The 27,625-nt window shown below is 37.6% G+C and overlaps 2 protein-coding genes and 1 pseudogene across 2 annotated transcripts; 1 reads left to right on the forward strand and 2 right to left on the reverse strand.

The window, feature by feature from the left end:
- Window positions 1–345: 345 nt before the first annotated feature.
- LOC124959094 (olfactory receptor 9G4-like) lies at window positions 346–3,716 on the reverse strand. The gene is given in 3 exon segments (XM_047517737.1): window positions 346–969; window positions 971–1,111; window positions 3,627–3,716. Coding segments are annotated over 3 exon segments (855 nt in total).
- Window positions 3,717–11,046: 7,330 nt separating this feature from the next.
- LOC124959095 (olfactory receptor 9G4-like) lies at window positions 11,047–11,986 on the forward strand. The gene is given in 2 exon segments (XM_047517738.1): window positions 11,047–11,400; window positions 11,402–11,986. Coding segments are annotated over 2 exon segments (939 nt in total).
- A 6,814-nt stretch (window positions 11,987–18,800) lies between these two features.
- LOC124960405 (olfactory receptor 1013-like) lies at window positions 18,801–19,719 on the reverse strand (annotated as a pseudogene).
- Window positions 19,720–27,625: the final 7,906 nt, after the last annotated feature.

Genomic DNA, 27,625 nt, shown 5'->3' on the forward strand with positions numbered 1-27,625 from the left:
AAAACTGATAATTCCATAAGTTCAAGTGCACCTTCATAAAGAAACTTAAAAATAAATATTTATAAATCCTAGCAAACTAGTCTTTTAAAAAAACTTTGCTTATTCAATGTGGTTTGCTTACCAAAGTTCAAAATGAGGCTATATACAGGAAAATCATTTGATTTATTTTGTTTTCCAACCAAGACTGCCCAAGAGAAAAACAAGATGAATTTCTGGAAAAATCTACAAGTGCACAAAGGCATAATATCACACTACACAACTTTAGAAATCTAAATTATGGAATTTACCATAGTTTATAGCACAAGAAAATTAAAAAGATAATAAAAGAATGATTTGGCCAATACTTCACATTTCTGAGTATAGATTGTCATGTTTAATTGGACTACAGAAACTCATACAAACATGTCTACAAAATGGTAATTTGTGAACTGCAATAAAGACATAAAATAAGCTTCCTGAAGGTGGTCCTATGGACAGAATTGCCTTCCTGAAGGCCTCTTTGACGTCTTTGTTTCTGAAGCTGTAGATGACAGGGTTGAGCAGAGGGTTGATGATGGTGTAGAGTAGGGTGGCCACTTTGACTCTCTTCAGGGTGTAGCTGGAACTGGGCCTTGAGTATACGAAGAGCAAGGAGCCATAGAAGAGCATGACCGAGACCAGGTGGGAAGCACAGGTGGAGAATGCCTTGCGCCTTCCCGAGGCTGAGCGGATCCTCAGGATGGCCAGGAGGATGTTGAGGTAGGAGATGAGGATGGCGAGCAAGGAGGAGAGGACAGTGAAGCCCACAATAGTGGAAAGGATTATCACGTAGACCCGAGTATCTGTGCAGGACATTTTCACCAACGGCAGCACATCACATAAAAAGTGGTCGATGACATTTCTACCACAGAAACTCAGGCGGAAGGTGTTAGCGGTATGGGCTATGGCATTCAGAAAGCCTCCTGTGTTGGAGCCCAGCAACAAGCCCAGTGCAAACAGAAGCAGACATGGTGCCTGAATAAAGTAACGGCTTACAAATAGCTGCACAGCAGTCGTAGAACATGGCTGCTAGGAGGTAGCACTGGGTGTAGGCTGCCAAGCAAGAAAAGAAAAACTGAGCCCCACATCCAATCTAGAATGTGCATTTATGATCTAAGATTGTAGGGTTATATACAGAGGCAAATCAGAAATCCAAGAAAGACTGCCAATCAAATAGTATGTAGGTATATGCAGGTTGGAATCAATTATTTTGGGAGATGGGTACTAGGGATTGAACTCAGGGGCACTCCACCACTGAGCCACATCCCCAACCTTATTTTATATTTTATTTAGAGACAGGATCTCCTGAGTTGCTCAGCACCTCACTTTTGCTGAGACTGGCTTTGAACAAACAATCTTTCCTCAGCCTCCCAAAGCACTGGGATTACAGACATGAGCCAATGTATCTGGCTGGAATAAATATTGATTAAGATAACCAGGGTCTTATCAGATAATCACAAATACTCCCAATAGAATCATTCGCCACTGGGCGTCTGCTGATTTGCCCAATAAGATGAATTCGGTGAGACAGTATGATTTCCCACTTCTGTAACCACAAAGGAGAAAGCCTGCATATCATAATGAGGGCAAATAACTTAGTGTTAATTTACAGTAAGAAAAATAAAGTATGCATCAATTAATTCCACAACAATTAGAAGACCTGTGGAATTTTCTTCCTTATTATCTAGAATGATAGAACTTCATTATGACTTAAGAAGAGCAGTGGAATTGGAATTAGAATCCTATTTTTAAATTTAGCTTCCAGTTTTTTAACTGTTTAATGCAAGGCCAGTCCCCTATCAAACAGGGGAGAAGAAGAAAATGAAGCTCGCTAATGGCTTCCTCACAGGTGTCTGAATAAATGCCGTTGTGCGTCTAAACACTCATGCCCCTCTTTGGTACATAGCCCCTATTCTGAAATTTTCTTATGAATCCAGTAATTTGATGGTGTTTTTATAAATACATTTCAATCTTCAACTCAACTTCATAAAGTGAGTAGTGTTATGATCCTTTTCTAACAGTTGAAGTAACAGAAGCAAAAAGTGCTTAAATAGAAAGTCCAGGATCACAGAGTTGGTGAACAGCACAGTTCATGGTAAAACCTAGAATTCTCTTCATTGTGTCATGTTTGAAATAAATCAGTCTTGAAGCAAGACATGGAACTTTTATTCCCTGGTGGGACCCAGGAAACCAAGCAAGTCGCCTCTTCATCCCTTAGATGCTGACCGCTTATTTCTTTTGTACACCTAAACTTTATACTCTTCAAGTAAAATCTAATTATTCATAAAAATTAAGAAACTAAGACTGTTTGTTTCTGCCAGTTCAGTTTTATGTGTGAATTACAAACTCAAGATATCACTTTTTGTGATTTTTTTTATCACTTTTTTGATTTTTTTGGGGGAGATATCACTTTTCCTGGTTTTAGCATGCTTTAATCATACGACATGAGGGTGTGGCATTCCAGAGACCTTGCCCCTTGGCTTGCACATGCCTGTTGTCTCAGGGCATCCTCCCCTGGTCCTTTGGTTGGTGCCCACAGAGAAGAGGTGTCCCATTGTGTCCAATATTCTCTTCTAACAAGGACACAAAAACATTTGATTTGAGCCCACACTAAACATTTTATTTTAAAGTAATCACCACTTTAAAGGTTCTGTCTCCAAACACAGCCATGTTCTGAGGATCTGTACATTAGAATTTCAATATGAATTTGGGTGGGGGAATAATTCACCCCATAACAACTAGGAAGGATTATGAGTTTCCTCATGGATGAGACAAGGAATATTAACCTGGAGACAGAGAGGGAGAATGGTGATCAAATGACAGGGAAAATAGTTAGATACCATAGGATACATCTGAGAAATGTCTAATTAGTATAATTTGTAGAATTTCTATTATCAGACATTGATCATAATGTGACTCAGATGCGCTGGGTCAACTTCTAATAGAAATCTACTCATATATTCATACCCTAAGAAATTCATTATCCTCAAATTCCAGATGAACTCTAATTGAGTCTTTGGAGACTGGAGTGCACATTCCCTACGGCTGTGTGGGAGGAGTCTGTCTCAAAGGACGGCTGAGGAATGCATATATTGAGTCCAACAAAGGCATTCCTAGACTCCAGAGAGCAGGAAAGGTTGCTATTTCCAGGAACTGGCCTTTCCGATCAAAGGTAGGTCCTGGGGGTCGGGCTCAGCAAAGTGATTTGGCCTCTCTCTGACATCAGCTGCTGTTAGAAGGGGGATAGAGTTTCATTTGGCACCTAATGGATCATTGCTGGGACACACACAAGTGCATGCACACACACACACACACACACACACACGCACAGTCACTGCTAAATCAGATTCTAGCCAATGACATGTTAAATTTAATCTGGTAGAAGAGTCAGATCATGCATATTTACCTACTCAGTGGCAAAATAAAGAGAGCCAAATAGTGTGACATGCTGGAGATCCTAGTTGTGCTCTGCCCTGGATTATCCAGACTTCCAAGGTACTCATTTTCATTACTTGGTACTGATTTTCAGGAGCCAGAGGGTTGTGTTATTTCCACACAGTACTGAGTGCTTTTCTTTGAAGAGGGCATGGTAAGATGAATAGCCATACCCACTCCTCATTGGAGGCTTCAGTGCCATGAGCTCTGACAGTTCTGTGTCTATTATTCATGACTTCATAGTAACTGACAATTTGTTTCATATTCCAGATGGATCTCAGGACTTGAAAATGAGTCTTCTTTCTTATTTATCCTTTTTTATATGTAATGATACCATATACTGTAACTGGCAAAGTGCATTGGCTTGTAGATTTTTATCTGAAACAGTATGAACTAGGTTATAAATAGGTTAGAGAAAGACCCATAAAGACATAAAGGAAATTATCCATTATTCATTATAGAAATATTTAATAAGGGTTCCTTTGTTACTAGGACCTGTGCTATACACTGCATTATATTATTATTATTTTTTGATAAAAAGATATTATTATTATTATTTGATAACAAGAAAGAGAAGTCTTTGACTTAGGGGTGTAGCATTGTGGTCAGCAGGAAGAGACAATTCAATAAACAATACTTAGAAGATGTATCCTGGGGGAAATAGGGAAGTGTGAACAGAGAAATAAGGATGGAGATCATTGACTGGAAGCGAGCAAGGTGCATATAACACAGTTCTTAGAATGAGCTTTAGTTAGTAAATGACATTTGAAAAACATTCAAAGGAGATTAGGAAATGAGCCAAGCAACTATCCTGAGAATAGTGAATCAAGTAGAAGAAACGAACAGTAATCTTTGATCCCAGGGTCAAGTTGTCATGTTGGTGGAATTGTGATAAAGTTGGCAAGGCTGCAACAGAAAGAGGAATGGCTATTGAGATATTGCCCCTTGTAGACTAAGTCATGAATGATGTCTTGACTGTGGTGATAAATTTGATTTTCACTTAAAATGAGTTGAAAATTTTATAATTTTTAAAATACAAAAGTTATGCTACCGGCTCTCTCCATGTATTTTAAGCATTATGCCCTGTTGAAGTAGATTATGGAGGAACAAAGCTTGAACCTATTTTAGTACTCGGTGCAGAAGATGCTGGTGTTTGGAGCAGGCTGGTAGCAGTGTAGGTGGTTAGAAAGGCACAGCTCAGGACAGGTGAGGACACAGGTTTCCTGTGTTACTGAAAAGTGGATGGGAGACCAAGAGAGTAGGTGAATTCCCAATTTTTGATGAAACAAACTGAAACACTGGAACTTCAGTAATTAATCCAGTAAATAAATAGATCATCTTTTGGAAGCAAATATTCAGAATGCAATTTAAATGTGCTAAATTAATCACTACTTACTATAAAATGTCAGCACTGAACAAAACTTAGCTATCTTTGTTCAAATTTTAACCTGAGAAACATGTCTAGGAAATCCACGGAAATGTTTTGGAAGTTTGTAAATGCTCTAAAGCTTTGTGGGTCTATGTGTCTGCATATGCATGTGTGTTTGTATGTGTGTAGGAAGAATCATCATCATTTGCATCATGTCCATGGAAACTGCATAATTCCAAAATTTCAGAGCCACTAATTATTTGCAGATAGAGAAATGAAGGACTATAATGATTAGAGAATGTGCACAAGCTTACAGTATTTTTTAGGGAAACAAGAATGAAATTGCAAATCTTTAGATTTACATGGTGTCACATGCCTGTAATACCAGTGGCTCTGGAGGCTGAAGTAGGAGGATGGCAAGTTTAAAGCCAGTCTCAGCAACTTAGTAAGGTCATAAGCAACCTAGTGAGACCCTACCTCAAAATTTTAAAACATGAAATAAAAAGGGCTGCAATGTGCCTCAGTGGTTAAGCACCCTTGGTTTCAATTCCTTGTACCAAAAATAAATAAATAAATAAAAAAAGAACTCCATCATTTTCCTGCTTCCCATAATTCACTTCAATTAAAATTAGGACAGTGTCCCATTATGCAAAGATATGTTTATAGAAGGGTACCGACTCTACTCTGCTGCACTGTATTACAATATGAAATTTTCTATTTTTTCATGAGGGATTATATAGGAGATGTTAACAAATTGGAATCATATAAGGCTGGTGCTTGCAAATCTCAGAAACTTTCCCTGTGGATTGTACTCCTAAAAGGAGATGGCTCCCCTAAGATCACATGAATGATCAGGACTGGGGAATTATCCCAATTACTTTGCACTTTAATGCCAATCACTCTTTTCAAATTATAAGATTTGATGAAGTCACATCTGTTTATTTTGGTACCTGCTTTCTATTAGTGTTTTTAAAAAGAGTTATATCCAAACATCAATGCTGAAGTAGAACCAAGAAGTTTCCTTGTATGCTTTTCTCTGAGGGTTTATATTTCAGTTTTTCTGCTTATACTTTTAATTCTCTTCAGGTAAATTTTTCTGAGTCCTATGAGACGGGTTGGAGGGCAATTTCACTGTTTGGCAAATGCTTCCCAGTTTCTCCTGCACATACGAAACAGACTCCCACTTCCACATAGTGTGTTGGTTCTTGGTGACCATTCAAAGATTATTTGAATGTATTGCTTTCTGGGAGTTTGAATTTGTTACACTGGTCTGTGTGTCTGGTTTTATGCAGTGTGATACACTGTTTTGATTACTGCAGCTTTGTATTAGAGGGTTTTTTTTTGGCTTATTATTTCTGTTTTAAAACTTTTATTTATTTTTATTTTTACAGACTGCATTTTGATTCATTGTACACAAATGGGGTGCAACGTTTTGTTTCTATAGTTTGATAACAGGAAGTGTGCTGCCTCCAGCTTAGCTCTTCTTTGTTATGATGGCCTGAGTTACTCGGGACATTTTGTGCATTCAAATAAACCATAAGATTTTTTATTTCTACTCTTGTTAAAAATCTCACTACAACCTGAATGAACATGTAGGACATTTTAAGTGAAACAGGTCAGAGAGAAAACAAGAACTGGCTGTTCTCTCTGAACTCTGGAATCATAGACACAGACTAAAATGCTGGCCAACAAGAAGTTGGGGAGCTGGGAAATGGGGAGATGGTCATGGGCACAACCTCTCAGTTGAAGATGAGCAAGTCCTGTGGGTCCAGTCATCATACATCATGCAAACACACAACACACAACATGATGGCTGCAGGTAACAATACCACATTGAGTACTTATAATATACTAATATAGATTCTCATCAAAAAAAGGATGTCAAAAACATGTGAACCTTAAAAACATTGTATGAAAGCAGATGAGAAAATTTTCAGCATTTAGCAAAATTCCAAATGACACTACAACTTGGCTCATATTGCCTCTTTGTAGAACTTGACCTTATTTATTTTCTCAGGATGCTCAACTTGCATAAATTAGTTTAATTATTATTCTCCCCCATGGAATAGAAGCATTTACCATTTGTTAGGTGCATTTTCTTTCCAGGTTTTGTCTCTTCTTATTATTTATATAATATTGAAAATGCTTTGTGTTAACAGAGGTTAATATTATAGTTGGGAAATGATTAAAAGACTTTCCTAAGATTACAGAGTTATCAGGAAATAGGATCATAATTAGAACGCAGACAGCATTTCAGTAACTCAGTGCTTCCTGTGTTGGACCTGTCCACCTTCAGTTGGATTTTCTGATAAGTGTGGTTTTATCTTAGCTCATTTGAATGCTGGATCAATCGAGTAGTGCCACCCCAAGTCTCTGGGCCAGCTTCATGTCATTTTAGGTGACGGAGAGCGTGACTAGATGCCTCAGTCTCCTGCAAGCTAGCCCAGGATGATTTACATGGTGTTTACAGTATTCCAAATGTTAGGAAGATTACAGAAAACCTCCTCAGACCTAGACTTATAATCTCCATAGGTCTGCTTACCTCATCCTATTCATGAAAATGAACCACCTAACTGAATTCACAATGTAAAAGAAAAAAATCACTCTAGACATCAATAAGTAATTATGTTTTTGACACTATAACACATCGATTATTGGATCAGTGAATAATTCATTTTCTCTTCTAAAATTAGAACTTTGATACTAAGTAGAATATGATCTAAGTATGATGCACAAGGAAGTCAGAACCATGACTAAAATACTGAATATTTTTGCAGAGTCCTCATGCTTTCAACTAATTTCTTTATTCACCCTGTCTGAGAGCAAAAAGCTTTAGTGTAAAAACGTAGATAGGAAACACTTATTACCAAACACATATTTTGCAAAGTTCTTATCTCTCCAGCCTTTCCAAGAAGTTTGAAGATGAAGTTATGTAAATAGAAAATTCCCTATTGGGGAGAGACTGGGACTAATGGCCTATTCCTGTCCTCCATTATATGGCTGCATTTTGTACAATCTGTCCTAACTCTATCTGGGATTTTTTTTTTTTAATACTAGGAATTAAACCAAGGGGTTCTTCATCACTAAGTCACATGCTCAGTGCTTTTTATATTTTATTTTGAGACAGGATCTTGCTAAGTTGCTTGGGGCATTGCTGAATTGCTGAGGCTGTCTTTGAACTTGTGATATTCCGGCCCCAGTCTCCTGAGTTGCTGGGATTACAGGCATGCACCACCGTCCGTGATTCTACCTAGAATTTTGAATGCTTCCCTTTTCTGTCTTTACTGGAATCCAGGTCTCAACAGGTGACAAGAATGAATTTTCCTCATTCATTCTGTGGTTACATTAATTCTCATAATAGCTCTAGTCTCTGTGGGATTAAAGACTAAAATCAATGTATCTTCAACAAATTGTGACCAGATGATGCTCCAGGCAAGTCTAAGGTACTTCCTTCCACCCATTCTCACTTAGTCTCTCTTAGGTCCTTTATCCCACCAGGCTCTCCATGTACACTTATTATGGTGTGAGTGCTCTCCACTTGGTCCTTACCCCAAACTGGGAGGTCATATTTTTTTTAAATGTTTGTCATTTTTATGACTCATTTAAATTCCTGAATTTTCAAATATTTCAAAAATTTCTGGGAAGATTTGAATAAAAGACTAGAGAATATACTCTATGATTCATTTACTGACTTTCAGTCAATCCAAAAAGTGAGGTAATTCTCTCTGAGCATTTATTTACAGTTTTTCTCAACTTTTATTTTAAAATGAGCTTAATAAACCCTAGATGTGTGTAGACAAGTGATAACACAGTAGAGAAAGACCCTAGTAACCATTGTGGCTATCATCAAATGTTCATAGGTTATTGCACTAAAACCATAATCTGAGATAATTGTACTCAAGTTTGAGCAGATTCAGAAATAAAAATCATACTATGCACATGCTTGACAGCAAAGCACTATATAATCTAAGTTCTGTATGATTATTATGAGGCGGTCCATCATGTAGATAACAGATTCTCATTCAAATCATAAACAGAGGAAAAGTGGTAAGAGAGAGGGTTGCAGTTTCTGGAACCTCACATATAGTACCAAGGGTCTGTGCTGCATTTGCTAATAAGAACATATCAGTTATGTAACAATAAAGAAATGCAGGAGTCTTCATTTTACTACAACATCATCAATTAAATTATGTCCTCTCTGACTACATCAGCCACACATGACCTCACTTCCTCACAGGAACAGTATAAGGGGATGTTGAGGTGCTAGGTTCCACCCACAGCCTGCAGTAAAACCAAGGTTGGTTGAACTAAGAGGCAAATCCGGCTCTCAGGAACTGAAAATTATGGAAAATTGCTCCAGATTGCCTAAAGCATGTGTTTACCCTGCCGTTGGTTCACCACTAGAGTTTGCATGCAGGCCTGGATGTGACTCGCGAGAGCCAGAAGGCTTGCTTACCTCCACCTTTAATCCTGGTTTTTACTGAAGCTCCTACTGGTCCCTTTTTATCCGCACTTCTATAAATAAAGAAAGCATGAGGTCCTTCAGTTGTTAGAACCAGGCTCTACTGAATGACTCAACCTGTCTCCCCCTATTCTAAAAATGATTCTGACTCCCTTCATTTTTTCAGTTAAATAAATCTCTTCACTATTATTTCACAGTCAGCCCATCCCTCTGACAGGCACCATTTTCCCTCGCCCATGCAGAAAGCTTAGTGATATTGAGGTCTTGTGGGTGCAATCCTTGCTCTGCATAGCTCCAAGGGAAATAAACATTTCTAACATTGAGATACAGAGTAGGCAGGTCTTTGTTTTTTTTTTTTTATGATTTTTAAATTTGTTCTAATTAGTTGTACAAGGCAGTAGAAAGCATTTTGACACATCATACATAAATGGAATACACCTTCTCACTCTTTGGGTTTTACACAGCTAAGAATCATGCTGTCATGTAATCATATATACACATAGGGTAATAAGTTCTGATTCCTTCTACTTTCCTTCCTAGTGCTATATCCCCTCCCTTCCCTTCACTGCCTTCTATCTAACCCCAAGGACATCTATTCACCCTAACCTTATCATGAATTAGCATTCACATAGCAGAGAAAACATTTGGCCTTTGATTTTGGGGGATCAGCTTATTTTGTTTAGCATGATATTCTCCAGCTCCATTAATTTACTTGCAAATGCCATAATTTTATTCTTCTTTAAGGCTGAATAATACTCTATTGTGCATGTATACCACATTTTCTTTATCCATTCATCTGTTGAAGGGCATCTAGTTTGGTTCTATAGTTTGGCTCTTGGAATTGAGCTGCTGTAAACATTGATATGACTGCATCACTCTACTATGCTGATTTTAAATCCTTTGGGTATAAACCAAGAAGTGTGATAGCTAGGTCAGATAGTGATTCCATTCCATGTTTTCTGAGGATTCCCTATACTGCTTTCTGTAGTGGTTCCATCAACTTGCAGTCCCACCAGCAATGCATGAGTGTACATTTTCCCCACATCCTCACCAACATTTATTATTGTTTGTGTTCTTGATAACTGCCATTCTGACCAGAGTGAGATGAAATCTTAGAGTAGTTTTGATTTTCATTTCTCTAATTGCTAGAGACCAAAGGTACAGAATAGAGGACACAGAGTAAACCCACAAAAATACAGTCCTCTCATACTAGAAAAAGTCACCATAAATATTCATTAAAGAAATGATACCTTCTTTAACAAATGGTATTGGGAAAACTGGAAAACCACACATGGCAAAATAAAATTAAGCTCAAAGTGGATCAAATCAAAACTCAAATCAAAGTGGATTAGGCACTAGAACAGAGACTCTGTGCCTAATAGAAGAAAAAGTAGGCCCAAATCTTCATCATGTCAGCTTAGGATCTGACCTCCTTATCAAAACTCCTAACGTACAATAAATAAAAACAATAATCAATAAATGGGATGGTTTCAAACTAAAAAGCTTCTTCTCAGCAAAGGAAACAATAAGTAATGTGAAGAAGGAGGATACACAATGGGAGAAAATCAGATTCTGACTCAAACCCACATGCTCTTAAGTCACAAATGAAGTCCTACAATTCCAGATCATAATAAGCAGTAAAACACCACAGGCATTCTAAGAGTTCAGGACTTAATTGATACACTGTTTATTTCTCTTAATAGTCATTATCACTAAGTTATTTTCCCCTCATTATGATATACAGACTTTCCCCTTTGTGGCCATGGAAATAGGAAATCGTACTGTCCTGACTGAATTCATCTTGTTGGGCATCTCCGCAGATCCCCGGTTGCAGTCGATTCTCTTTGGAATATTTCTGATGATCTATTTGCTAACCTTGTCAGGGAACATGACCCTGGTTATTTTAATCAAGATTGATTCCCGCCTTCATACACCTATGTACTATTTGATTGGCAGTCTCTCTTTTTTGGATTTCTGGTACACTTCTGTATATACCCCTAAAATTTTAGCTATCTGTGTCTCAGAAGATAAGCGCATTTCCTTGGCTGGATGTGGGACTCAGTTTTTCTTCTCCGCTACTGTGGCCTACACTGAGTGCTACCTCCTAGTAGCCATAGTCGTATGACCGCCATGCAGCTATTTGTAAGCCGTTACTTTATTCAGGCACCATGTCTGCTTCTGTTTGCACTGGGCTTGTTGCTGGCTCCTACATAGGAGGCTTTCTGAATGCCATAGCCCATACCGCTAACACCTTCCGCCTGAGTTTCTGTGGTAGAAATGTCATCGACCACTTTTTATGTGATGTGCTACCATTGGTGAAAATGTCCTGCACAGACACTCAGGTCTACGTGATAATCCTTTCCAGTATGGTGGGCTTCACTGTCCTCTCCTGCTTGCTTGCCATCCTCATCTCCTACTTCAACATCCTCCTGGCCATCCTGAGGATCCGCTCAGCCTTGGGAAGGCGCAAGGCATTCTCCACCTGTGCTTCCCACCTGGTCTCAGTCATGCTCTTCTATGGCTCCTTGCTCTTTGTATACTCAAGGCCCAGTTCCAGCTACTCCCTGAAGAGAGACAAAGTGGCTGCCCTGCTCTACACCATCATCAACCCTCTGCTCAACCCTGTCATCTACAGCTTCAGAAACAAAGACGTCAAAGAGGCCTTCAGGAAGGCAATTCTGTCCATAGGACCACATGCATGAAGGTTATTTGATGCCTTTATTGCAATTCACAAATTACTATTTTATAGGTATGCTTGTATGAGTTTCTGTAGTCCAATGAAGCATGATAATTTATATTTGTAAGTGTGAGATAATGGTCAAGATACTCTTTCATTATCAGAAATGCTGGTTCTTCCCTTTTCTCTTTTGCTTTCTGGCCATGAGATGGATAGTTCTGCTCCAGCAGGTCTTTCTGCATGATGTTACCACAGGTCCAAAGCAACAGGGCCAATCAACCACTGACCAAAATATCCAAAACTATGAGTCAAAATAAACCTTTGTTATAAGTTGATTATATCAGGAACTTATTATAGTGATGGAAGCTGACTACCACATTTATAAAGTGAAAGGATTTCAGGTTCATACAATTACTAATTTATTTTTCAATTCATGGATATCATACTGAATATTGATGCCAAAGAGTTTTTCTTGGAGAGGACTGTCCTTTGTCCAGACATTTGATCCTACTTTATATTTATTCAATTTCGGTCCCATAAATATTCATGGGAAAATGTTATGATTCTTTTTTCCAATAAAAAATGGTGATAATCCACCCTTGGTTACACAAACAGGACACCGCAGGCACACATACCTTCTGACTTCTCTGAAATCCATTTACACACCTGCATCTAGATACTTGAAGAGTTGGACTCTGAATTTATCAGACTCAGGAGACCATGGTAACCTGTAAGCGTATTCCAGTCAGTTAACACATTATCCTCCTAGCTAAGGTGAAAACTTCATATTTCAATCTAAAAACTGGTTTTGATTCAAAATTATTAAAGTTTGTGTTTTTGTATTTAGAGATAAACTTATTTGTCTGGAGCTTTTTTCAACATTTCACTTTGCACAATTAGAAACTAAACAATGAAACAATAAGGATATTTAAGTGATATACTTCCCAAATAGTTGTTCCTCCCCACAAAAAAATCTTGCAGAGTGGGGCTAAACTGCAGAATAGCATCTTAAAAAATAAGGGAGTCAAGTGGGAATGAACTATCAATATGCCTGTGATATCTTAAAAAATATGAATTGCAACTTAGAAAAAGAAGCTCTGAACAAAGGTAGGAAATGTAATTTCAAGAAATGCAGAGAACTTCTGTCTAGTTCTATTGTAAGTCAGTGGATGGCCTTCTAAGATGTTGAATTATTGTGATCTTTATAGTCAACATCAAGACATGTTTCTCCCTATGGCTCATGATTTTCTTCTAAAAAGTACATACTGCTTTATATTTTTAAATTTCAAGTTTTCTCATACAACTCTTGTCTAATGATCAAGCAATTTCAGGCATGTAATACATTTAAAGTACCTATATTGAAAGAATAATTAGTTGTGATTCATACATATAAGTGTATATGTGTGTGTTTGTATATGTATTCAAACATATGTGTGTGTGTGTGTGTGTGTGTGTGTTTGAATTCCAAAAACACTACTGTTTGGTTTTCCCAATTATATACATATATATATATATATATATATATATATATATATATATATATATTTTTTTTTTTTAATGTAATATCAAATTCAAACTTGTTAAAATCCTCTAACACTGAAGGAGAGAGAACAGAAAGTTACTGGGAAATGCATGAGATTGAACAAATAATGGTATGAACTTACAGGAATAAGGCATAATGAACCCCACTCTTATATATAATGATAGTACACCAAAAAACAATCTCCAACATTTACCTAAAATATAATACTGAAAGAAATCTAAATGTTTCTATGATATTTTTATTATTGTTTTTCATTATACTTCATTCTGCTACTTTAGAATGCATTAAGATTTTAATATGAAATGTTTATTTTCTTGGTGGTTCCTATTGCTACTTGTTTTTATAACAGCATTTAGTGTCTGCTTTTTTCTTACCATGGATGTAATCGTGATGTCAAATGTTCGGTTTTGGTTTCCAGTAGTGAGAAATCGTAGTTCTCTTTGTGAACATTCACCATTTTCAGAAAATGCAGTGGGAAGGTTGTGAAGACATTTCAAAGAAATCCTTTCTTTAGTACTTATCATATCTTAGTATGAAATGGCTGTGAGATTGGATGTTTGGATATAAACTGGAACAATTGGTCCTAGGAGGGAAATGCAAACTCTTGTAAGATTCTCCCACCTATGATAAGCTACCTCACATGTTGCAAGGGAGGCTTGGGTCCTTGGAGAAAGGGCATCAAACTTAGTCAAAGTATATGCATACATCTTCTTCCAAGTCTTTACTCGAATGGCTTGCAGCCATTTCCCTACGTATTATAGATCTCCTGGGGATGTGATGGTTAATCTTGATTGTCAACTAGTTTGGACTAAGAGATGTCTAGGAAATTAGGAAAGCACATTTCTGAGTGTATCTGTGAGAGTGTTTTCAGAGATGATGGGCGAGTCAGCCATCAACCTGAGTAAGGAAGGCCTGCTCTGAATGTGGGGCAAACATCCAATAGGGTGGGTGACCAGATGGAACCAGAAGTGGAAGAAGGAGGAAGTCCACAAGTGTGTAGAAGTTGGATTCTCCTTGGGCATGTTTTTTGTTTGTCTGTTTTTGCTGTGGCCTTTGTCCCTGAGCATTAAACTGCAATTTCTTCAGCCTTGTACTGTGAATTCACACCAAGGAATCTCCAGAGAAATTACAGCTTTCAGCCTTGGACTGGGGTTGCATCACTGGTACCTCTTCTTCTGATCTTCCAACTTCTTGGACTGAGCAGCTACTGATTTCTCATCAACTGGGCTAAAGAAAACAACAAAATACTATTTTGGCCTGAGTGCATGCCTCAGGTGTTTCCAATTTATAGCAAATCATTATTTACCCAGGACCACATTTCATACTGGGTAGAGATACAAATAAAACTTGATCATTTTAACTTTCTTTCCCTCATTTTTGGCACAGGAATTCATTCATGTTTAAATGTTCATATGCAATGGGAGTTCCCCATTTAAACATAACTATTGCATTTTATATTTCTACATTTTATGAGATGGTGCTAAATTTTGGAAATTGTTCTTGATACTCCTTCTGGAATTTGAAAATGCTACTTAATTGTGCATGAATTTCCACCTAGTCATGCTCTGAGGAGATGATCAAAGATGTGGGTATGGTCACATTTAGAGTCAGGGAAGGTCAAGTTTACAAATGTTTCAATTGCAGGTTCGTCTACAAGGCCATGAGAATCTGGAATGTGGTCATTTAGTAATTAAATAAAGGTAAACCAATCTGGATGTTCCTATGATAGTTGCTTTTGAAAACAGATGTAAAATTGAAGAGAGACTTTTGACAAACTCCATAAAATTTTTCACTTTTGTTTGTGAAAATAATTACCTTAATAAGAAGAGGTGAATAATCAGGAGGAAGTGCTGAAAATGATATGTTTCTTTCCAATAGTTAATTTTTCAAACATTTCTGAGTTGGTACAAGGTTAATTTGTTTATGTAATGTCACAATCTTTTTTCGAATATCCATTCAAATCAAGCACTTATTATAATATATTAGAAAATCTATTGGTAGTTTTTTTTTCATGTTGCCTTATCCACTTTAAGTACCTTTGTTGACATCTGTTTTCATTTGATAACAAAGCATTTCTGTATTTACAAATGTCAATACTATTTCTATGACTCCTACTTATAGAAAGGGAAGGTGTGAGCAGGTTCCTAGTGTTCTCCGTTGCATATGTTATGGGACCTCAGTGAGTGAACACTACCAAACATGAATGAAATTATTCCACTCACTTTAAACAAGTTTCAGGCAAATTAATGTGGAAGGTGAATATAAATAAGAATCAAGAAACAGAGAGAAAGGAAGGAAGGAAGGAAGGAAGGAAGGAAGGAAGGAAGGAAGGAAGGAGGGAATGAATGAATGAATGAAGGAAAGAAGGAAGGAAGGAAGGAAAGAAGGATGGAAGGAAGGAGAGAGGGAGAGAGGAAGAGAAGGAGGGAGACATGAGGGAGGTAAGGAAGTAAGGAAGGAAGGAAGGAAGGGGAAAGAATCTCTCTTCTCTACCCATATAATAGGAAATTATCTGATTATCTGGAATTCATAGGCACTGTGTTCTCTCCACAATTCCCATGTTCTTCTGGATCAGCTGGGCCATAAGGCAGAGGTGGAATTGCAGCTCCAGACTTCATCGTTTCTTTTTTCTTTCTTTTTCTTTTTCTCTGAGCAGGGATTGAACCTAGAGGTGCTTTTCCACTCAACCACATCCCCAAAGCTTTTTAATATTTTATTTAAAGACAGGGTTGTACTAAGTTTCTTAGGGCTTTGCTAAGTTGCTGAGGCTGGCTTTGAACTCACAATCTTCCTGCCTGAGTCTCCTGAGTCGTAGGGATTACAGACATACACCACCAATCCCAGCCCATAATTCACCTTTTCATACACAAGAATACACTCACAAATATGCCATTGGTTTTATCTCTCTGAAGAACGCAAGCAAATACAACCATTGAGTTTCTGATTTTCTAATAGAACATTTAAGTCCAAAATTTTTTATTGCATAGAGAATCCTTCTTTTAGACATTTCTTCTTTTTAGAATGTTTAATTTTCTTGACATTGCATACATGCATCAAATATAATCTCATAAAGATGTATAAATATAATATCTCAATAAAATGTAAAATACACTTAAAAATAAAATTTTAGTTTATTAAAACCCATACATCTGAAAGACATATCTTAGAAACCTTATAAATATTAAGAATCTAATCTTCTTCTATGATTTGAATAAAGAAACTACTTCAATGTGTTTATATTGCAACTTCAATTTATTTGGGAAAATTATTAGTAATTTTAAACCAAAATTGCAGATGAATCAATTCCCTATCATAAATGAGAAAACTTACTAATTAGTATACATTTAATCAAATCTAAAACATGAATTCCAAAATGCTATAATTTCATCATTATTTTTTATATTTTCCTAGGATCACTATTAGCTGTACTTAATCATTTTTATAGGGTATCAGGATATTGTTTATACATAATTCTGGTATAGACATCTTAAATGGAGAAATAAATTTAAAATATGTCAGTCAAGTTTATAATAAATGTATATATGTATATATTGATTCTACTTTGGAGAATGAAACTTGATTGCTTCTCCTAAATGGATACAATGGAGACCTGGACAGTGGTAGAACTGGCCTCTCTGTAGTTAGATGTCACTGTTTAGGACACTGGGAAATCTTGACAAGGCACTTGTCACATACATTGCACTTTTAGTAGCCAGCGTTCCCCTTGATTTTCCATATTCACAACTGACATAAAAAGAGTGATGTTCTTCCACTGAAATGGGTGAATTGGGCCTGCTGATATTCCTCAAAAAGAAGGTAGGTTATAGGAATTTTATTATCATTAGCTGGAAATAAAACATACCTTTTAGAAAACCAGAGACTGAGCTGGAGTAATGTTCCAAACCCAGCATCCTGGAATTCCACTGTTAGCCCGTTTCTGTTGGTTACTGTGAATGACAACTGGCACTGAGAGTCTCCCTGGACCTCACATTCCATGGGCACATGCCTGACAAGCCAAGAACATTCCTGTCTATTCTGTGGGGAGCTCATGCATTTTCTAGCTTCATTTGACGGCTTTATGGTTTTTAGAATTTTTCTAAAAAATTTAAACCAATACAAACAAGACGTATTTTTGGTTTAAACACTTAATTTACAGGTTGGCACAGTGGCACACACCTGTCATCCCACCAACTCCAGAGACTCAGGCAGGGGGATCGAAAGTTCAAGTCCAGCCTCGGTAATTAGTGAGGCCCTAAGCAACTTAGTGAGAGCCTGTCACAAAATAAAAAACAAAAAGGGCAGGGAATGTGGCTCAGTCATGAAATGATGCTGGGTTAAAGCCCAGGTATGAAAAATAAATAAAAAATTTAAATAACACATTAATATTATCTTATTTTTAAAATATAATCAAAATTAAATGCAACATTACCATGTTTACCCTATTATTTGCTCATTAACTCTTTATATTCTTTCTGAAAATTTTTCTCTATTGAGTCCTGGAGGCTCTTAGACTTCTAATGCTCATGCTGTTTTACTTAACTGTAGTTATTATTATAATAACTGTCTTCTGATGATCAGAATGGCATTACTTGTCTTTATGTGTTCATGCATATGTAAGAAAGTGGGGTCGAGAGATTTGTGAAGTGAACCTCAGAAATCATCTGTGAAATAATGTCCACTGAAGTTTTTATTAGGTGTCACTGGATCATGGTACTAAAGTTTCTGAAAGAAAGTACCTCTGAAAATGATTAAGAATCTATTAAGAAAAAGTAAAGGGATGAATGTTATCTTTTCCTAGGAAAATATAACTAACTCACTCAATATACTTATTCCTTATAGTAGGAAATAAATATATAAATAATACTCTAACCAGGGAATGAATAAGAGAAGATTACAATTATGCCTATAAAATGGTGTCAAACACTATGCATAAAAATAATGAAATAGTAAAAAGTAAAACAAAACAAAACAAAACAAAACATTTTGTATGTACCAAAATTGTCTTAAGAGGAGCTGGTTGAAATGGTAGAGTTTCAAAATACACACTTTTTGGCTCAGGTTTTTTTGTTTTTAAAATAGAGTACCATAAAACTCAATCCAAATTCTTAACATGTCATGTTAAACTTCATCTATCTGTTACCAGCTCTCATGTCAGATTCTTAATCCACCATGTGCTGAGAGTAGAAATCTTATAATTTGCGTTGAGTCACAGGGGAGCACAAGGGCAGCTCTGCTTGATAGACAAATAACCTCATCAACAACTGAATCTGCTCCATCCTCAGAAGGACAGTCGTGATCATTTGAAGAGTTTGTTCAGAGCCCCTTTCACATCCTTATTTCTCAGGCTGTAGATCAAGGGGTTCAACATGGGGAAGACCACAGTGTAAAAGGTAGAGACGATTTTGTCCGTGTCCAAAGAGTAGCTAGTTTGGGGACGAGAGTAGATGTAGAGGATGGAGCCATAGTACAAGGTGACAGAGACCAGGTGGGAGGAGCAGGTGGAGAAGGCCTTGAGGCGGCCCTGGGTGGAGCGGATCCTCAGGATGGTGACGATGATGAAGAGGTAGGAGGCCAGGATGAGGGCGATGGGGGTGATGACGTTGGAGCTCAGGAGAAAGTACATCAGAGCCTGGTAGCCCTCCTTCCTGCCACAAGCCAGCTTCACCAGGGGAAGCAAGTCACAGAAAAAGTCATCAATGACATTGTCTTTGCAGAAATCAAAGGAAAAAGTTTTTTTTCGTGATGATAGAAGAGTTAATAAAGCCACTGAGATATGAGGCTATGACCAAAAATGCACCTAGTTTTATGGACATGGCCTGAGAATAAAGCAGTGGCTTTGAGATGGCCACATAGCGGTCATAAACCATGGCAGCCAGCAGGTAACACTCAGTATAGTCCAGCCCAGCAGAAAAGAAGAACTGAGCCAGGCAGCCAGCAAAGGAGATGCTTTTATCATCGGAGATGCAGATTGCTAGGATCTTTGGAATGTAGACACAGGACAACCAGAGATCCAGAAAGGACAGGTTTCCAGTGAAAAAATACATGGGTGTGTGGAGCCTGGCGTCATTACAGATCAGCACTATGAGGGTGGCGTTTCCTGCCACAGTCAAAACGAGCATGATGAGGAAGACTGCAAAGAGGACCAGCTGCATCACAGGGTCTGTTGTGAAGCCCAGCAGGATGAACTCGGTCACTGAGCGATTTTCCCTCGGCATGACTTAGAATATTTCACTTTAGAAGAATGAAAAAGAGAGTCTAACTTGAAGCATTTTGATGAAAAAAAAAAAAAAGAAAAGAAAAGAAAAAAATATGGTAAAAGAGTGTTTATATATCTGGTAATTTTAATCTAGAAGTCAATAATCTATGTGATCCTTTAGAACATTTTCATTTTATAGCTAAACAAAAATTCCAGTGACTATGATATTTGTTTGTACTATATCCTTCCACTTGGCACCCAGGAAAATGCTTAGTTCATATTCAGCTCTTAATACTGTTGTAAAAATGTGTGAATTTTCATAAATTGACTTATTTCTTAGTAAAATCTAAGATTGTTCCACTTTGACTATAGCTTTTCTTCATCCATGACAGATGGCAGTGACCTCACTGGATAAATCCAATGATTAAGTTGATTCATATTTTGATCTGAACTCTCTGCAGCTTTCACTATAATCTTCTTGCTGGAAAATGCTTTCCTACTTGATTTCCAGATCATGTTCCTGTTTGGTTTTATTTTAGTTCCCTTGCTGCATTTCTCAGTGTCATTATGCTAGATTTGAATTTTAGAATGCTTCCAGAATCAACTCTTGGAAGTTCTTCTTTTTACCACTGTAAACAGCCCCTTCTCATCTCATTCAGTCCGATCGCTTCAAATGTTCCTAAAACATGAATGAGTTTAAAAGTTTTAATTCTTCACCTTTTCTCTTCTCCATATTCCCCAGACAATTTGATTCAATTCCCCACTGCTACAGGGTGTCTACTACACATCACACACACAAAAAAAAATGTTATTGAGAATTCTTCCTAACCTTCCTTCTCTTTCAGAGCTATAGCAGAAACAGGCATTATTTCAACTCATAGAAAGTGATTTACTATGATTCTTGACTGAACCTCACTTTCAATCTGATTGATTGACAATATCCTCTGGTCCCTACCTTCAAAATATGTCCAGAAGCTGGTCAGCTTTCCCCAGCTCCAATGATGGTGGAAGCCACCATATTCCCACGGGCATTACTGCAGAAGCCTCCCGGCCACCTCCCTACTCCTGTTCTTACCCCACTTGAGTCTCTTGGTGGCCAGAGGTCCCATCATGATGTATCTTGTCACTCTTCCATTCCAAACACTCCAGAGACTTCTCTACTTAATCAGAGCAAAAGCCTAAGTCCTTGCAAAGCCACCTAAGGTCCTGGGCTCTGGGCCCCTTCTCCTCTCTGCTCCCAGTGCCCACTGCTCTGTGAAAGCTTAAAGGGTTTGTGGTTGAAAAATTGAAGATTCCTGGATTCAACTTGTCTCTTAACATCTTTTGAATTGAATATGCTCTTAGTCTGATGATTCTGAAAATCTGATAATTTATAAAAATAGTAGTTAAAAATTTTCAACCCTTTATGCTGAATCAAGCTTTACACTTGGTCCTTTGCATGTAACATTTCATTCATTCCTTAGAGCAAACTCCTCTATGTTCAAATTAAATAGATATAATTTTACAGATGATCAGAATGACATTTAGTTAGTAGCTAAAAATTGACAATTATTAAGTAGCGCTGCTTTCCCGGGGGACCAGATACTTCCCTAATAAGCCACCTTCTTTCCTCTTGATACCAGCTGAGCAGTTACAAGTGGGCTTCAATGTCCCTTTCATTTAGGATTTAACACCTTTACTCAAAACCAACAGCATAAGGGTGAGAAGTTCAGATTTTGTCACAGACAAGTTCCTCGCAAATGTGGTCAATGAAAGTTTCAAGTCTCTGCCCAAATCATCTGCTGCAATATCTGTGCCTTTGTCATAGAGTCAAGCCTGATTGTGTGTCCAGAAATTTTCTTTTGGGCCCACCCAGGACCAGCACGTTTACCTGACAGTCACGGTCACGACCAACATAGGACCACACCATGGATCCAGGTGACTTATTCCTGCTGAGGCTCCCCAGTGTATTTCATTACTCAAGCACCTCAGGGATCATAGTTTAGAATGTCTCTGATTCAAAGCAATTAACTGAAGAGTGAATTGACATTATTAGCTTGTTTGGTGCACAAAATGAAAATTAGTTTTTAAATGATGATTTTAATATGTTTAAAGCCTACTCTTTACAAAATCTCTACCTGGGAAATGATTTTTTAAAGAATTTAACCTTTATTTTTTATTTATTTGTTTTTTATATGGTGCTGAGGTAAAAATCCAGTCTCTCACTTGTGCTATGCAAATGCTTTACCACTGAGCTACAACATAGACCCTAGGAAGTTTTAAATGAATAAAAAGGTCTATAAATATTGTCAAATAACTCTTCTAATATGTGTTGTAAATAATATCATAGTCCACAAATATGTACAGAACAATTAATTAGCCTGCACATGAACATTTAGAAGTATGCACAGATAAGATTTGAGTCTAGACAATTTGATCATAAAATTCATGATTTTTATGCTGTATCGAGGGAAGTTCATCCAACGATAGTCTTTGAATATCTATCCATCTGTGACTCGATTGCTTCAGAGGTGAACTTCATTCATCTTAAGTGTCTATAAAGGTAGAATTTTGTAACAAACATATTCATTCACGCTTCTAAAACCATTGCTCAATTTTAAGGTATAAAAGCTGTCACAGTAGTTCATGTTACAGTGGCAATGTGACCATTTTAACCAACATATCATACTTCCTAAAAGTAACTTGTCTACTTTCTCCATTATTGATCATAATATTTTTTGAGCATATAATATGTGACAAGTAGTCTGCTGAGTCCTTTAGAAGAGTCATCTCATTTCAACAGTAAGAAACTTGTAAAGCAGAAGTCCTTACATTCCTATTTTGAAGAAGAGGTTTCTGAGATACAAGAATGGGTCTATGCACACTGCTCAAGGTCACACCGTGTGGACTCAGGTAGAGCCAGGATACAAAACCATTTCTCCCAGGGCTTCTCATCTGTCCAACGTCTGCATATCTGTCTGGCATTTACTCTGTTCTAGATTCTCTGCTGGGTACTGAGGTCAAGAGGCATTAGGAAAACCTGGGCCTGATGACGAGAAGGTTGTAGTTTAATGGAAGGAATAAAAAATTTTAAACAAATAGATGCATTAATATGACAAAATTTCATTCCTGATTGTGGGAGGATGGTCAGGGTATAGACTCTGCTGCTTCCCCTAAAGGACAATTCTAAACTCCAGAGGGAGGGATTTTGTGTGTGAGGGGACATGTTCCCCTAGAAGGAGGAAGTTTGCTGTTGTACTTGAAGGATAAGTTGACAGTTACCATGAGGTAGGAGGACATTCCTGTCAAAGGAAAATGAACTTCACCTGTGAAGACACTGAGGAAAAAACAGAATGGGGTGTAGGAAATGTCATCAGTCTGGCAGATCTGTCTGAAGATTACACATTTTATGGGAACACTAGGAACGACGTGAGAGGAGATCACAGAGGCTTTCTAATGCCCTAATGTGAGCATTCGTAGAGATCCTGGCTTAACCTGGACCAAAATTAAACACTTGGAACTCCAGGCTCCATGGCAGAAGGGCTGCTGGTGTTAGGGAAGCAACCAGCACTGTCCAGGTGAAGACTGCCTGCTGGCCTGTGTGGTCAGTGCCTCCTCTCAGTTCCCCTCCTGCTGCTGCACCAGAGGTGGAGGAAACCCAGGTGTCCAGAGAAGGAAGATGACTCCTGGGATCACAAAACACCCAGGGGCGGATCTGAGGCTAAAGCTCAGTGCTCCGAACTCTGCACTGGGTTCCCTTTGTCCACAGCCACTCCTTAAAAATTAAAAAGGATGTTTTTGGGGTCAGTGATATTTTTGGAACCTCAATTCTGTAAATTTTCTCAGTAGAAAATGCTCATAATCGTAACACAAATACAGAAAAATGCAATAGTGTGATCTTTCCATCATGTTTCTCTTAAGCCTTAAACATGAATCTAGGTCCCAGGTTGAAGTTGTGTTTTAAGAAAGGAGATCTCTTCTGGTTGACGTCACCCAGTAACGACCTGATGACCATGGTAAGCTGTCAACTAAGGTTCTTTGTAAATTACCTTGTGTTCTTCTGCCCTCTGAGGAAAAACTAAAATTGTTTTAACTTTTCACTTTATTTGGGCATGAATATAGAAACAATCATGCTGTGGGGCTCTTGTAACACAGTTCATAAAATTTTATCTCTTTAACAAACACCTCTCTTTGACTTCTTTATCAGCTGTGTCAGTTGTATGATTTCTTTTCCCATCTTTTTCTTTGACATAAATGGCTCCCTCTCAGCACAAACAATAGCATAAGCTCACTATCCCTTTTTACCTTTAGTAGTTTCAGGAACTTGCATTGAATGATGGTGGTGAATGAAAAAGAGGTTTATGGCTCCTGCCATATGTAAAAGAATGCTGGATTATTATAAGACTAAAGCAGAGCTTCTAAGCCATTAGTTATTCCTAAATCATGCAACCTAACAAACTTTCAGCAACACCTTATTCTGACTTTCCAATATCCAAATCGGTTATTTCCAGAATTATTTATAGTAATTATTAGATCCAAGTGATTTGTACTCATGGAATTCCTCATGGCTCTGTAGCTTGGTGGAATTGCAAAGAAGGCAATTTTAAAAAGTATAATCAGATCAACCTCATTTAATAAGATTCAGAAAAGTTTGATTTAGAAAATGTGATCCTAAGTGGTGGGTAAATTCAGATATAATTTTCCCTTGGCTTCTGTACTCTGTTTCATTGAACCCAAACAAACATAGATAGAGGTGACATAGATTTAGAGGGAGATTTAGATATAATGCACGTGTCTATGCAGGCATGTTTGGAGGTTTATAAGTGCATACTTTCTGTACTACAATAGGATGCTGGGTTTCTTCCCTTTTTACCTTTAGGTCAACTTCTGTTCTTCTTCATTTTGTTCTCTGATTCGTAAAGCAACATCCCCAAACTCTACCAATGAATTTGAACAAAATGTGGAGAAATTGAGCAGAGTAAAGAGACTGCAGTGAGTGTCTTCATTCCTGAGGGCTCTTTCCTTCAGAGACACAGACCCTCACATTCATCCTTGATTAGTGATCAATGCCGATGTCTCTGTGCAGTTGTCTTCACCATAGATTCAATTTCTTTCTTTGGGAATATATGTGTGTGTGTGTGTGTGTGTGAGTGTCTTCTGATAACTGCCATTCACCCATCTCCCCTCTCACCTTCCTGTATTAAGAATCTATAGCCTACGTCCAGCCTGTGCTTTAGACCTGTGCTTATGCCACACTCCTGTCACATCTTTCTGTAGTCTCTTTAAAAATTTTCCCTACATTGCTGGTTTGAGTGGGACATCTATTTTTGACAAGTCTCTCAGGTACTAGTAAATGGTATTAGGAGTTGGCTATGGATCAGATACTCAGTTTTATGTGATTAGTTTGCTCATATATTTTTTGAGTAGGGATTTTTTTAAAAATTTTTCAATTTGTTTTAGTTAGTTGTACATTTGTTGCCAAGGAAATGGGACAGTGTTCAGCCAGGCCTGTGGTGACTTCATGAGCATTCACATGCCCACCAGTGATGGTATGGCATTATGTAAGTGTGGAGGCAAAGCACTAATGGATCAATTGATCATAGCATTGATTACCATCATGACGATATTGTAAGATTATCTGTAATACTGTTAAGTTATCAGGCCTTTGATTTATATTTTACATAAATGATATAAAACTTGGAAAAACCCAGCTGCAGACTAAAAGTGGTTTCTTATGTATTTCTTTGGGGACGATTTGGGTGATGCACAAGTCAGGGTTTGATTATGATTATAGCAAAGCAATTTCAATTAAGTGCTAAACTTTACTAGGATTCTCTGGTAAGTGAAAAGAATTGAGGGGGGAAGGATTGGGTGTACAGGCATTGGGTAGCCAAGGGCAGCCCTTGCCTACAGAAGTAACTCCTAATTCTGTGAAACACCCACCCCTCCAGGGGGACCAGCTTTCCTCTAAACAAAGTTTTCCAATGACTGCATTACACAGGGAGCTGCCTCACAGCCCATGTGAATCTCCTCAGCTTCCCGCCACCTCACTCACCTTTGCCTCCATGGAGAATGTTAAATAGCATTAACCCAGATAAAGAAATTCAAGACTTGCTTCAGGAGGCAATGTGTGCTAAAAGAATTCTAGGATCTCACCAAAATGTACTAGCAAGTGGGAGTCCTCAAAACATTTTTGGTTCCGGTTTAGGGTTGTAAACAGAGAATGAAATGTGAGGATTCACAAACCAAATCTGTCAACTCTGATGCACAGACAGGAAGAAGAAATCTGTTTTGCTTACTCCAGTACCAGAGAGGCCTCTAATGATCAAATCTGAGAGATTTCAATTTCAGTTTTATCAACAAAGGTAACAGAACCTTCTGGCCTTCACATAGCACATGCAAGAGTATACCCTGCTTTATTTTATCAGGCTATGGTAATGACCTATTCTGTCTCACAGTTTGGAGGGGTTTTGGTAGTCCTGACGGTTTACAGAACATTACGCTAAAAGGTCAACAGATGTGTCCATTGTGCACATGCTGAGTAAAACTCCATTGTGTGTAATGTCACATTTTTTTCATTCATACATCTCTTGATGGACATCTGGCCTCGTTCCGACTTCCTATTGTGATTTGTGCTGTAAAAAACATTGATGTGCCTGTATTACTGTATGATGATTTTAGTTCATTTGAATAAATTCCAAGGAGTGAGATAGCTGAATGACATGGTGGTTCCATTCCCAGTCTTGTGAGGAATCTCCATACTGATTTACAAATTGATTCTACTAATTCACATACAATGTGTGAGTGTCCCTTACTCCCCACATCCTCTCCTGCATTTATTATTATCTGTATCCTAGATCATCATCATTCTAACAAGAATGAGATGAAATGTCAAGGTAGTTTATTTATTTATTTTTTAATTTTGATTCATTGTACACAAATGGGGTACAACAGATGTTTCTCTGGTTGTAGGCGAAGTACAGTCGCACCATTTGTGCAATCATACATGTACATCGGGTAATGATGTTTGTCCCATTGTTATTTTTCCTTCCCCTCCCTCCCCATCCCTCTTTTTCCTCTATACAATCCATCCTTTCTCCATTCTTACCTCCCTCCCACCCCCTGTTATGTACCATCATTCACTTATCTGAGAGATCATTCTGTGTTTTGATTTGTGTTTTTCTGATTTCAGGGATGTTGAATATTCTTTTTCATATATTTGTTGAACTTTCATATTATTCTTTTGATAATGTCTATTTAGTTCTTTTCCCATTAATTGAATGCTTTATCATTTTTGTGATCTGTTAAGATCTTTATATATTCTAGACAGTAATCCCCTATTTGAAGAAAAGATGGCAAAGATTTTTCCCATTCTCTAGACTCTCCATGCTCTGAATTGTTTCCTTGGTCATACAAGAGCTTTTCATTTGATGCCATTCAACTTACTGAGTCTTGGTTTTATTTCTAGAATTTCAGGGGTCATGTTAAAAATGTTGGTGCTGGTTCCAATATTGTTTTTAATTTCAAATTCCACTTGCTTCTTGATGATCTAAGAGAAAGTCATTGCTTTTTTTATATTTTTATCTTGTTTTCTGTATTTTTACTATAATTGCTTGTTATTTTAAGTAATTTTCTTTAGGGGTAATTTCAGATTTTCTCTGAAACTTGTCATCAGCAAACAGAGACACTTCCATTTCTTCCAAGATAATTAGCTCATGGTTGATTCCCCTTTTGTCTTTTTGAATTATTAGGACTTTCAGTTCAATGTTGGGAAGGGATGGTGACAGGGAACACCTCACCTTCGTCCCCATCTTAGCTTTTGTTTTTTAACATCTTCTCATTTTTTGATAACTGTTTATTTCCTTTCTCTCCCTCATTTTCCAACCCCACTGCAATTCTAAGGGCCTTTTTTTCTATTTTCTCTCTCCTTGAGTAGAGACCTCCTC

Source organism: Sciurus carolinensis, chromosome 11, assembly GCF_902686445.1.
Source record: "Sciurus carolinensis chromosome 11, mSciCar1.2, whole genome shotgun sequence".
NCBI classification, from domain to species: Eukaryota; Metazoa; Chordata; class Mammalia; order Rodentia; family Sciuridae; genus Sciurus; species Sciurus carolinensis.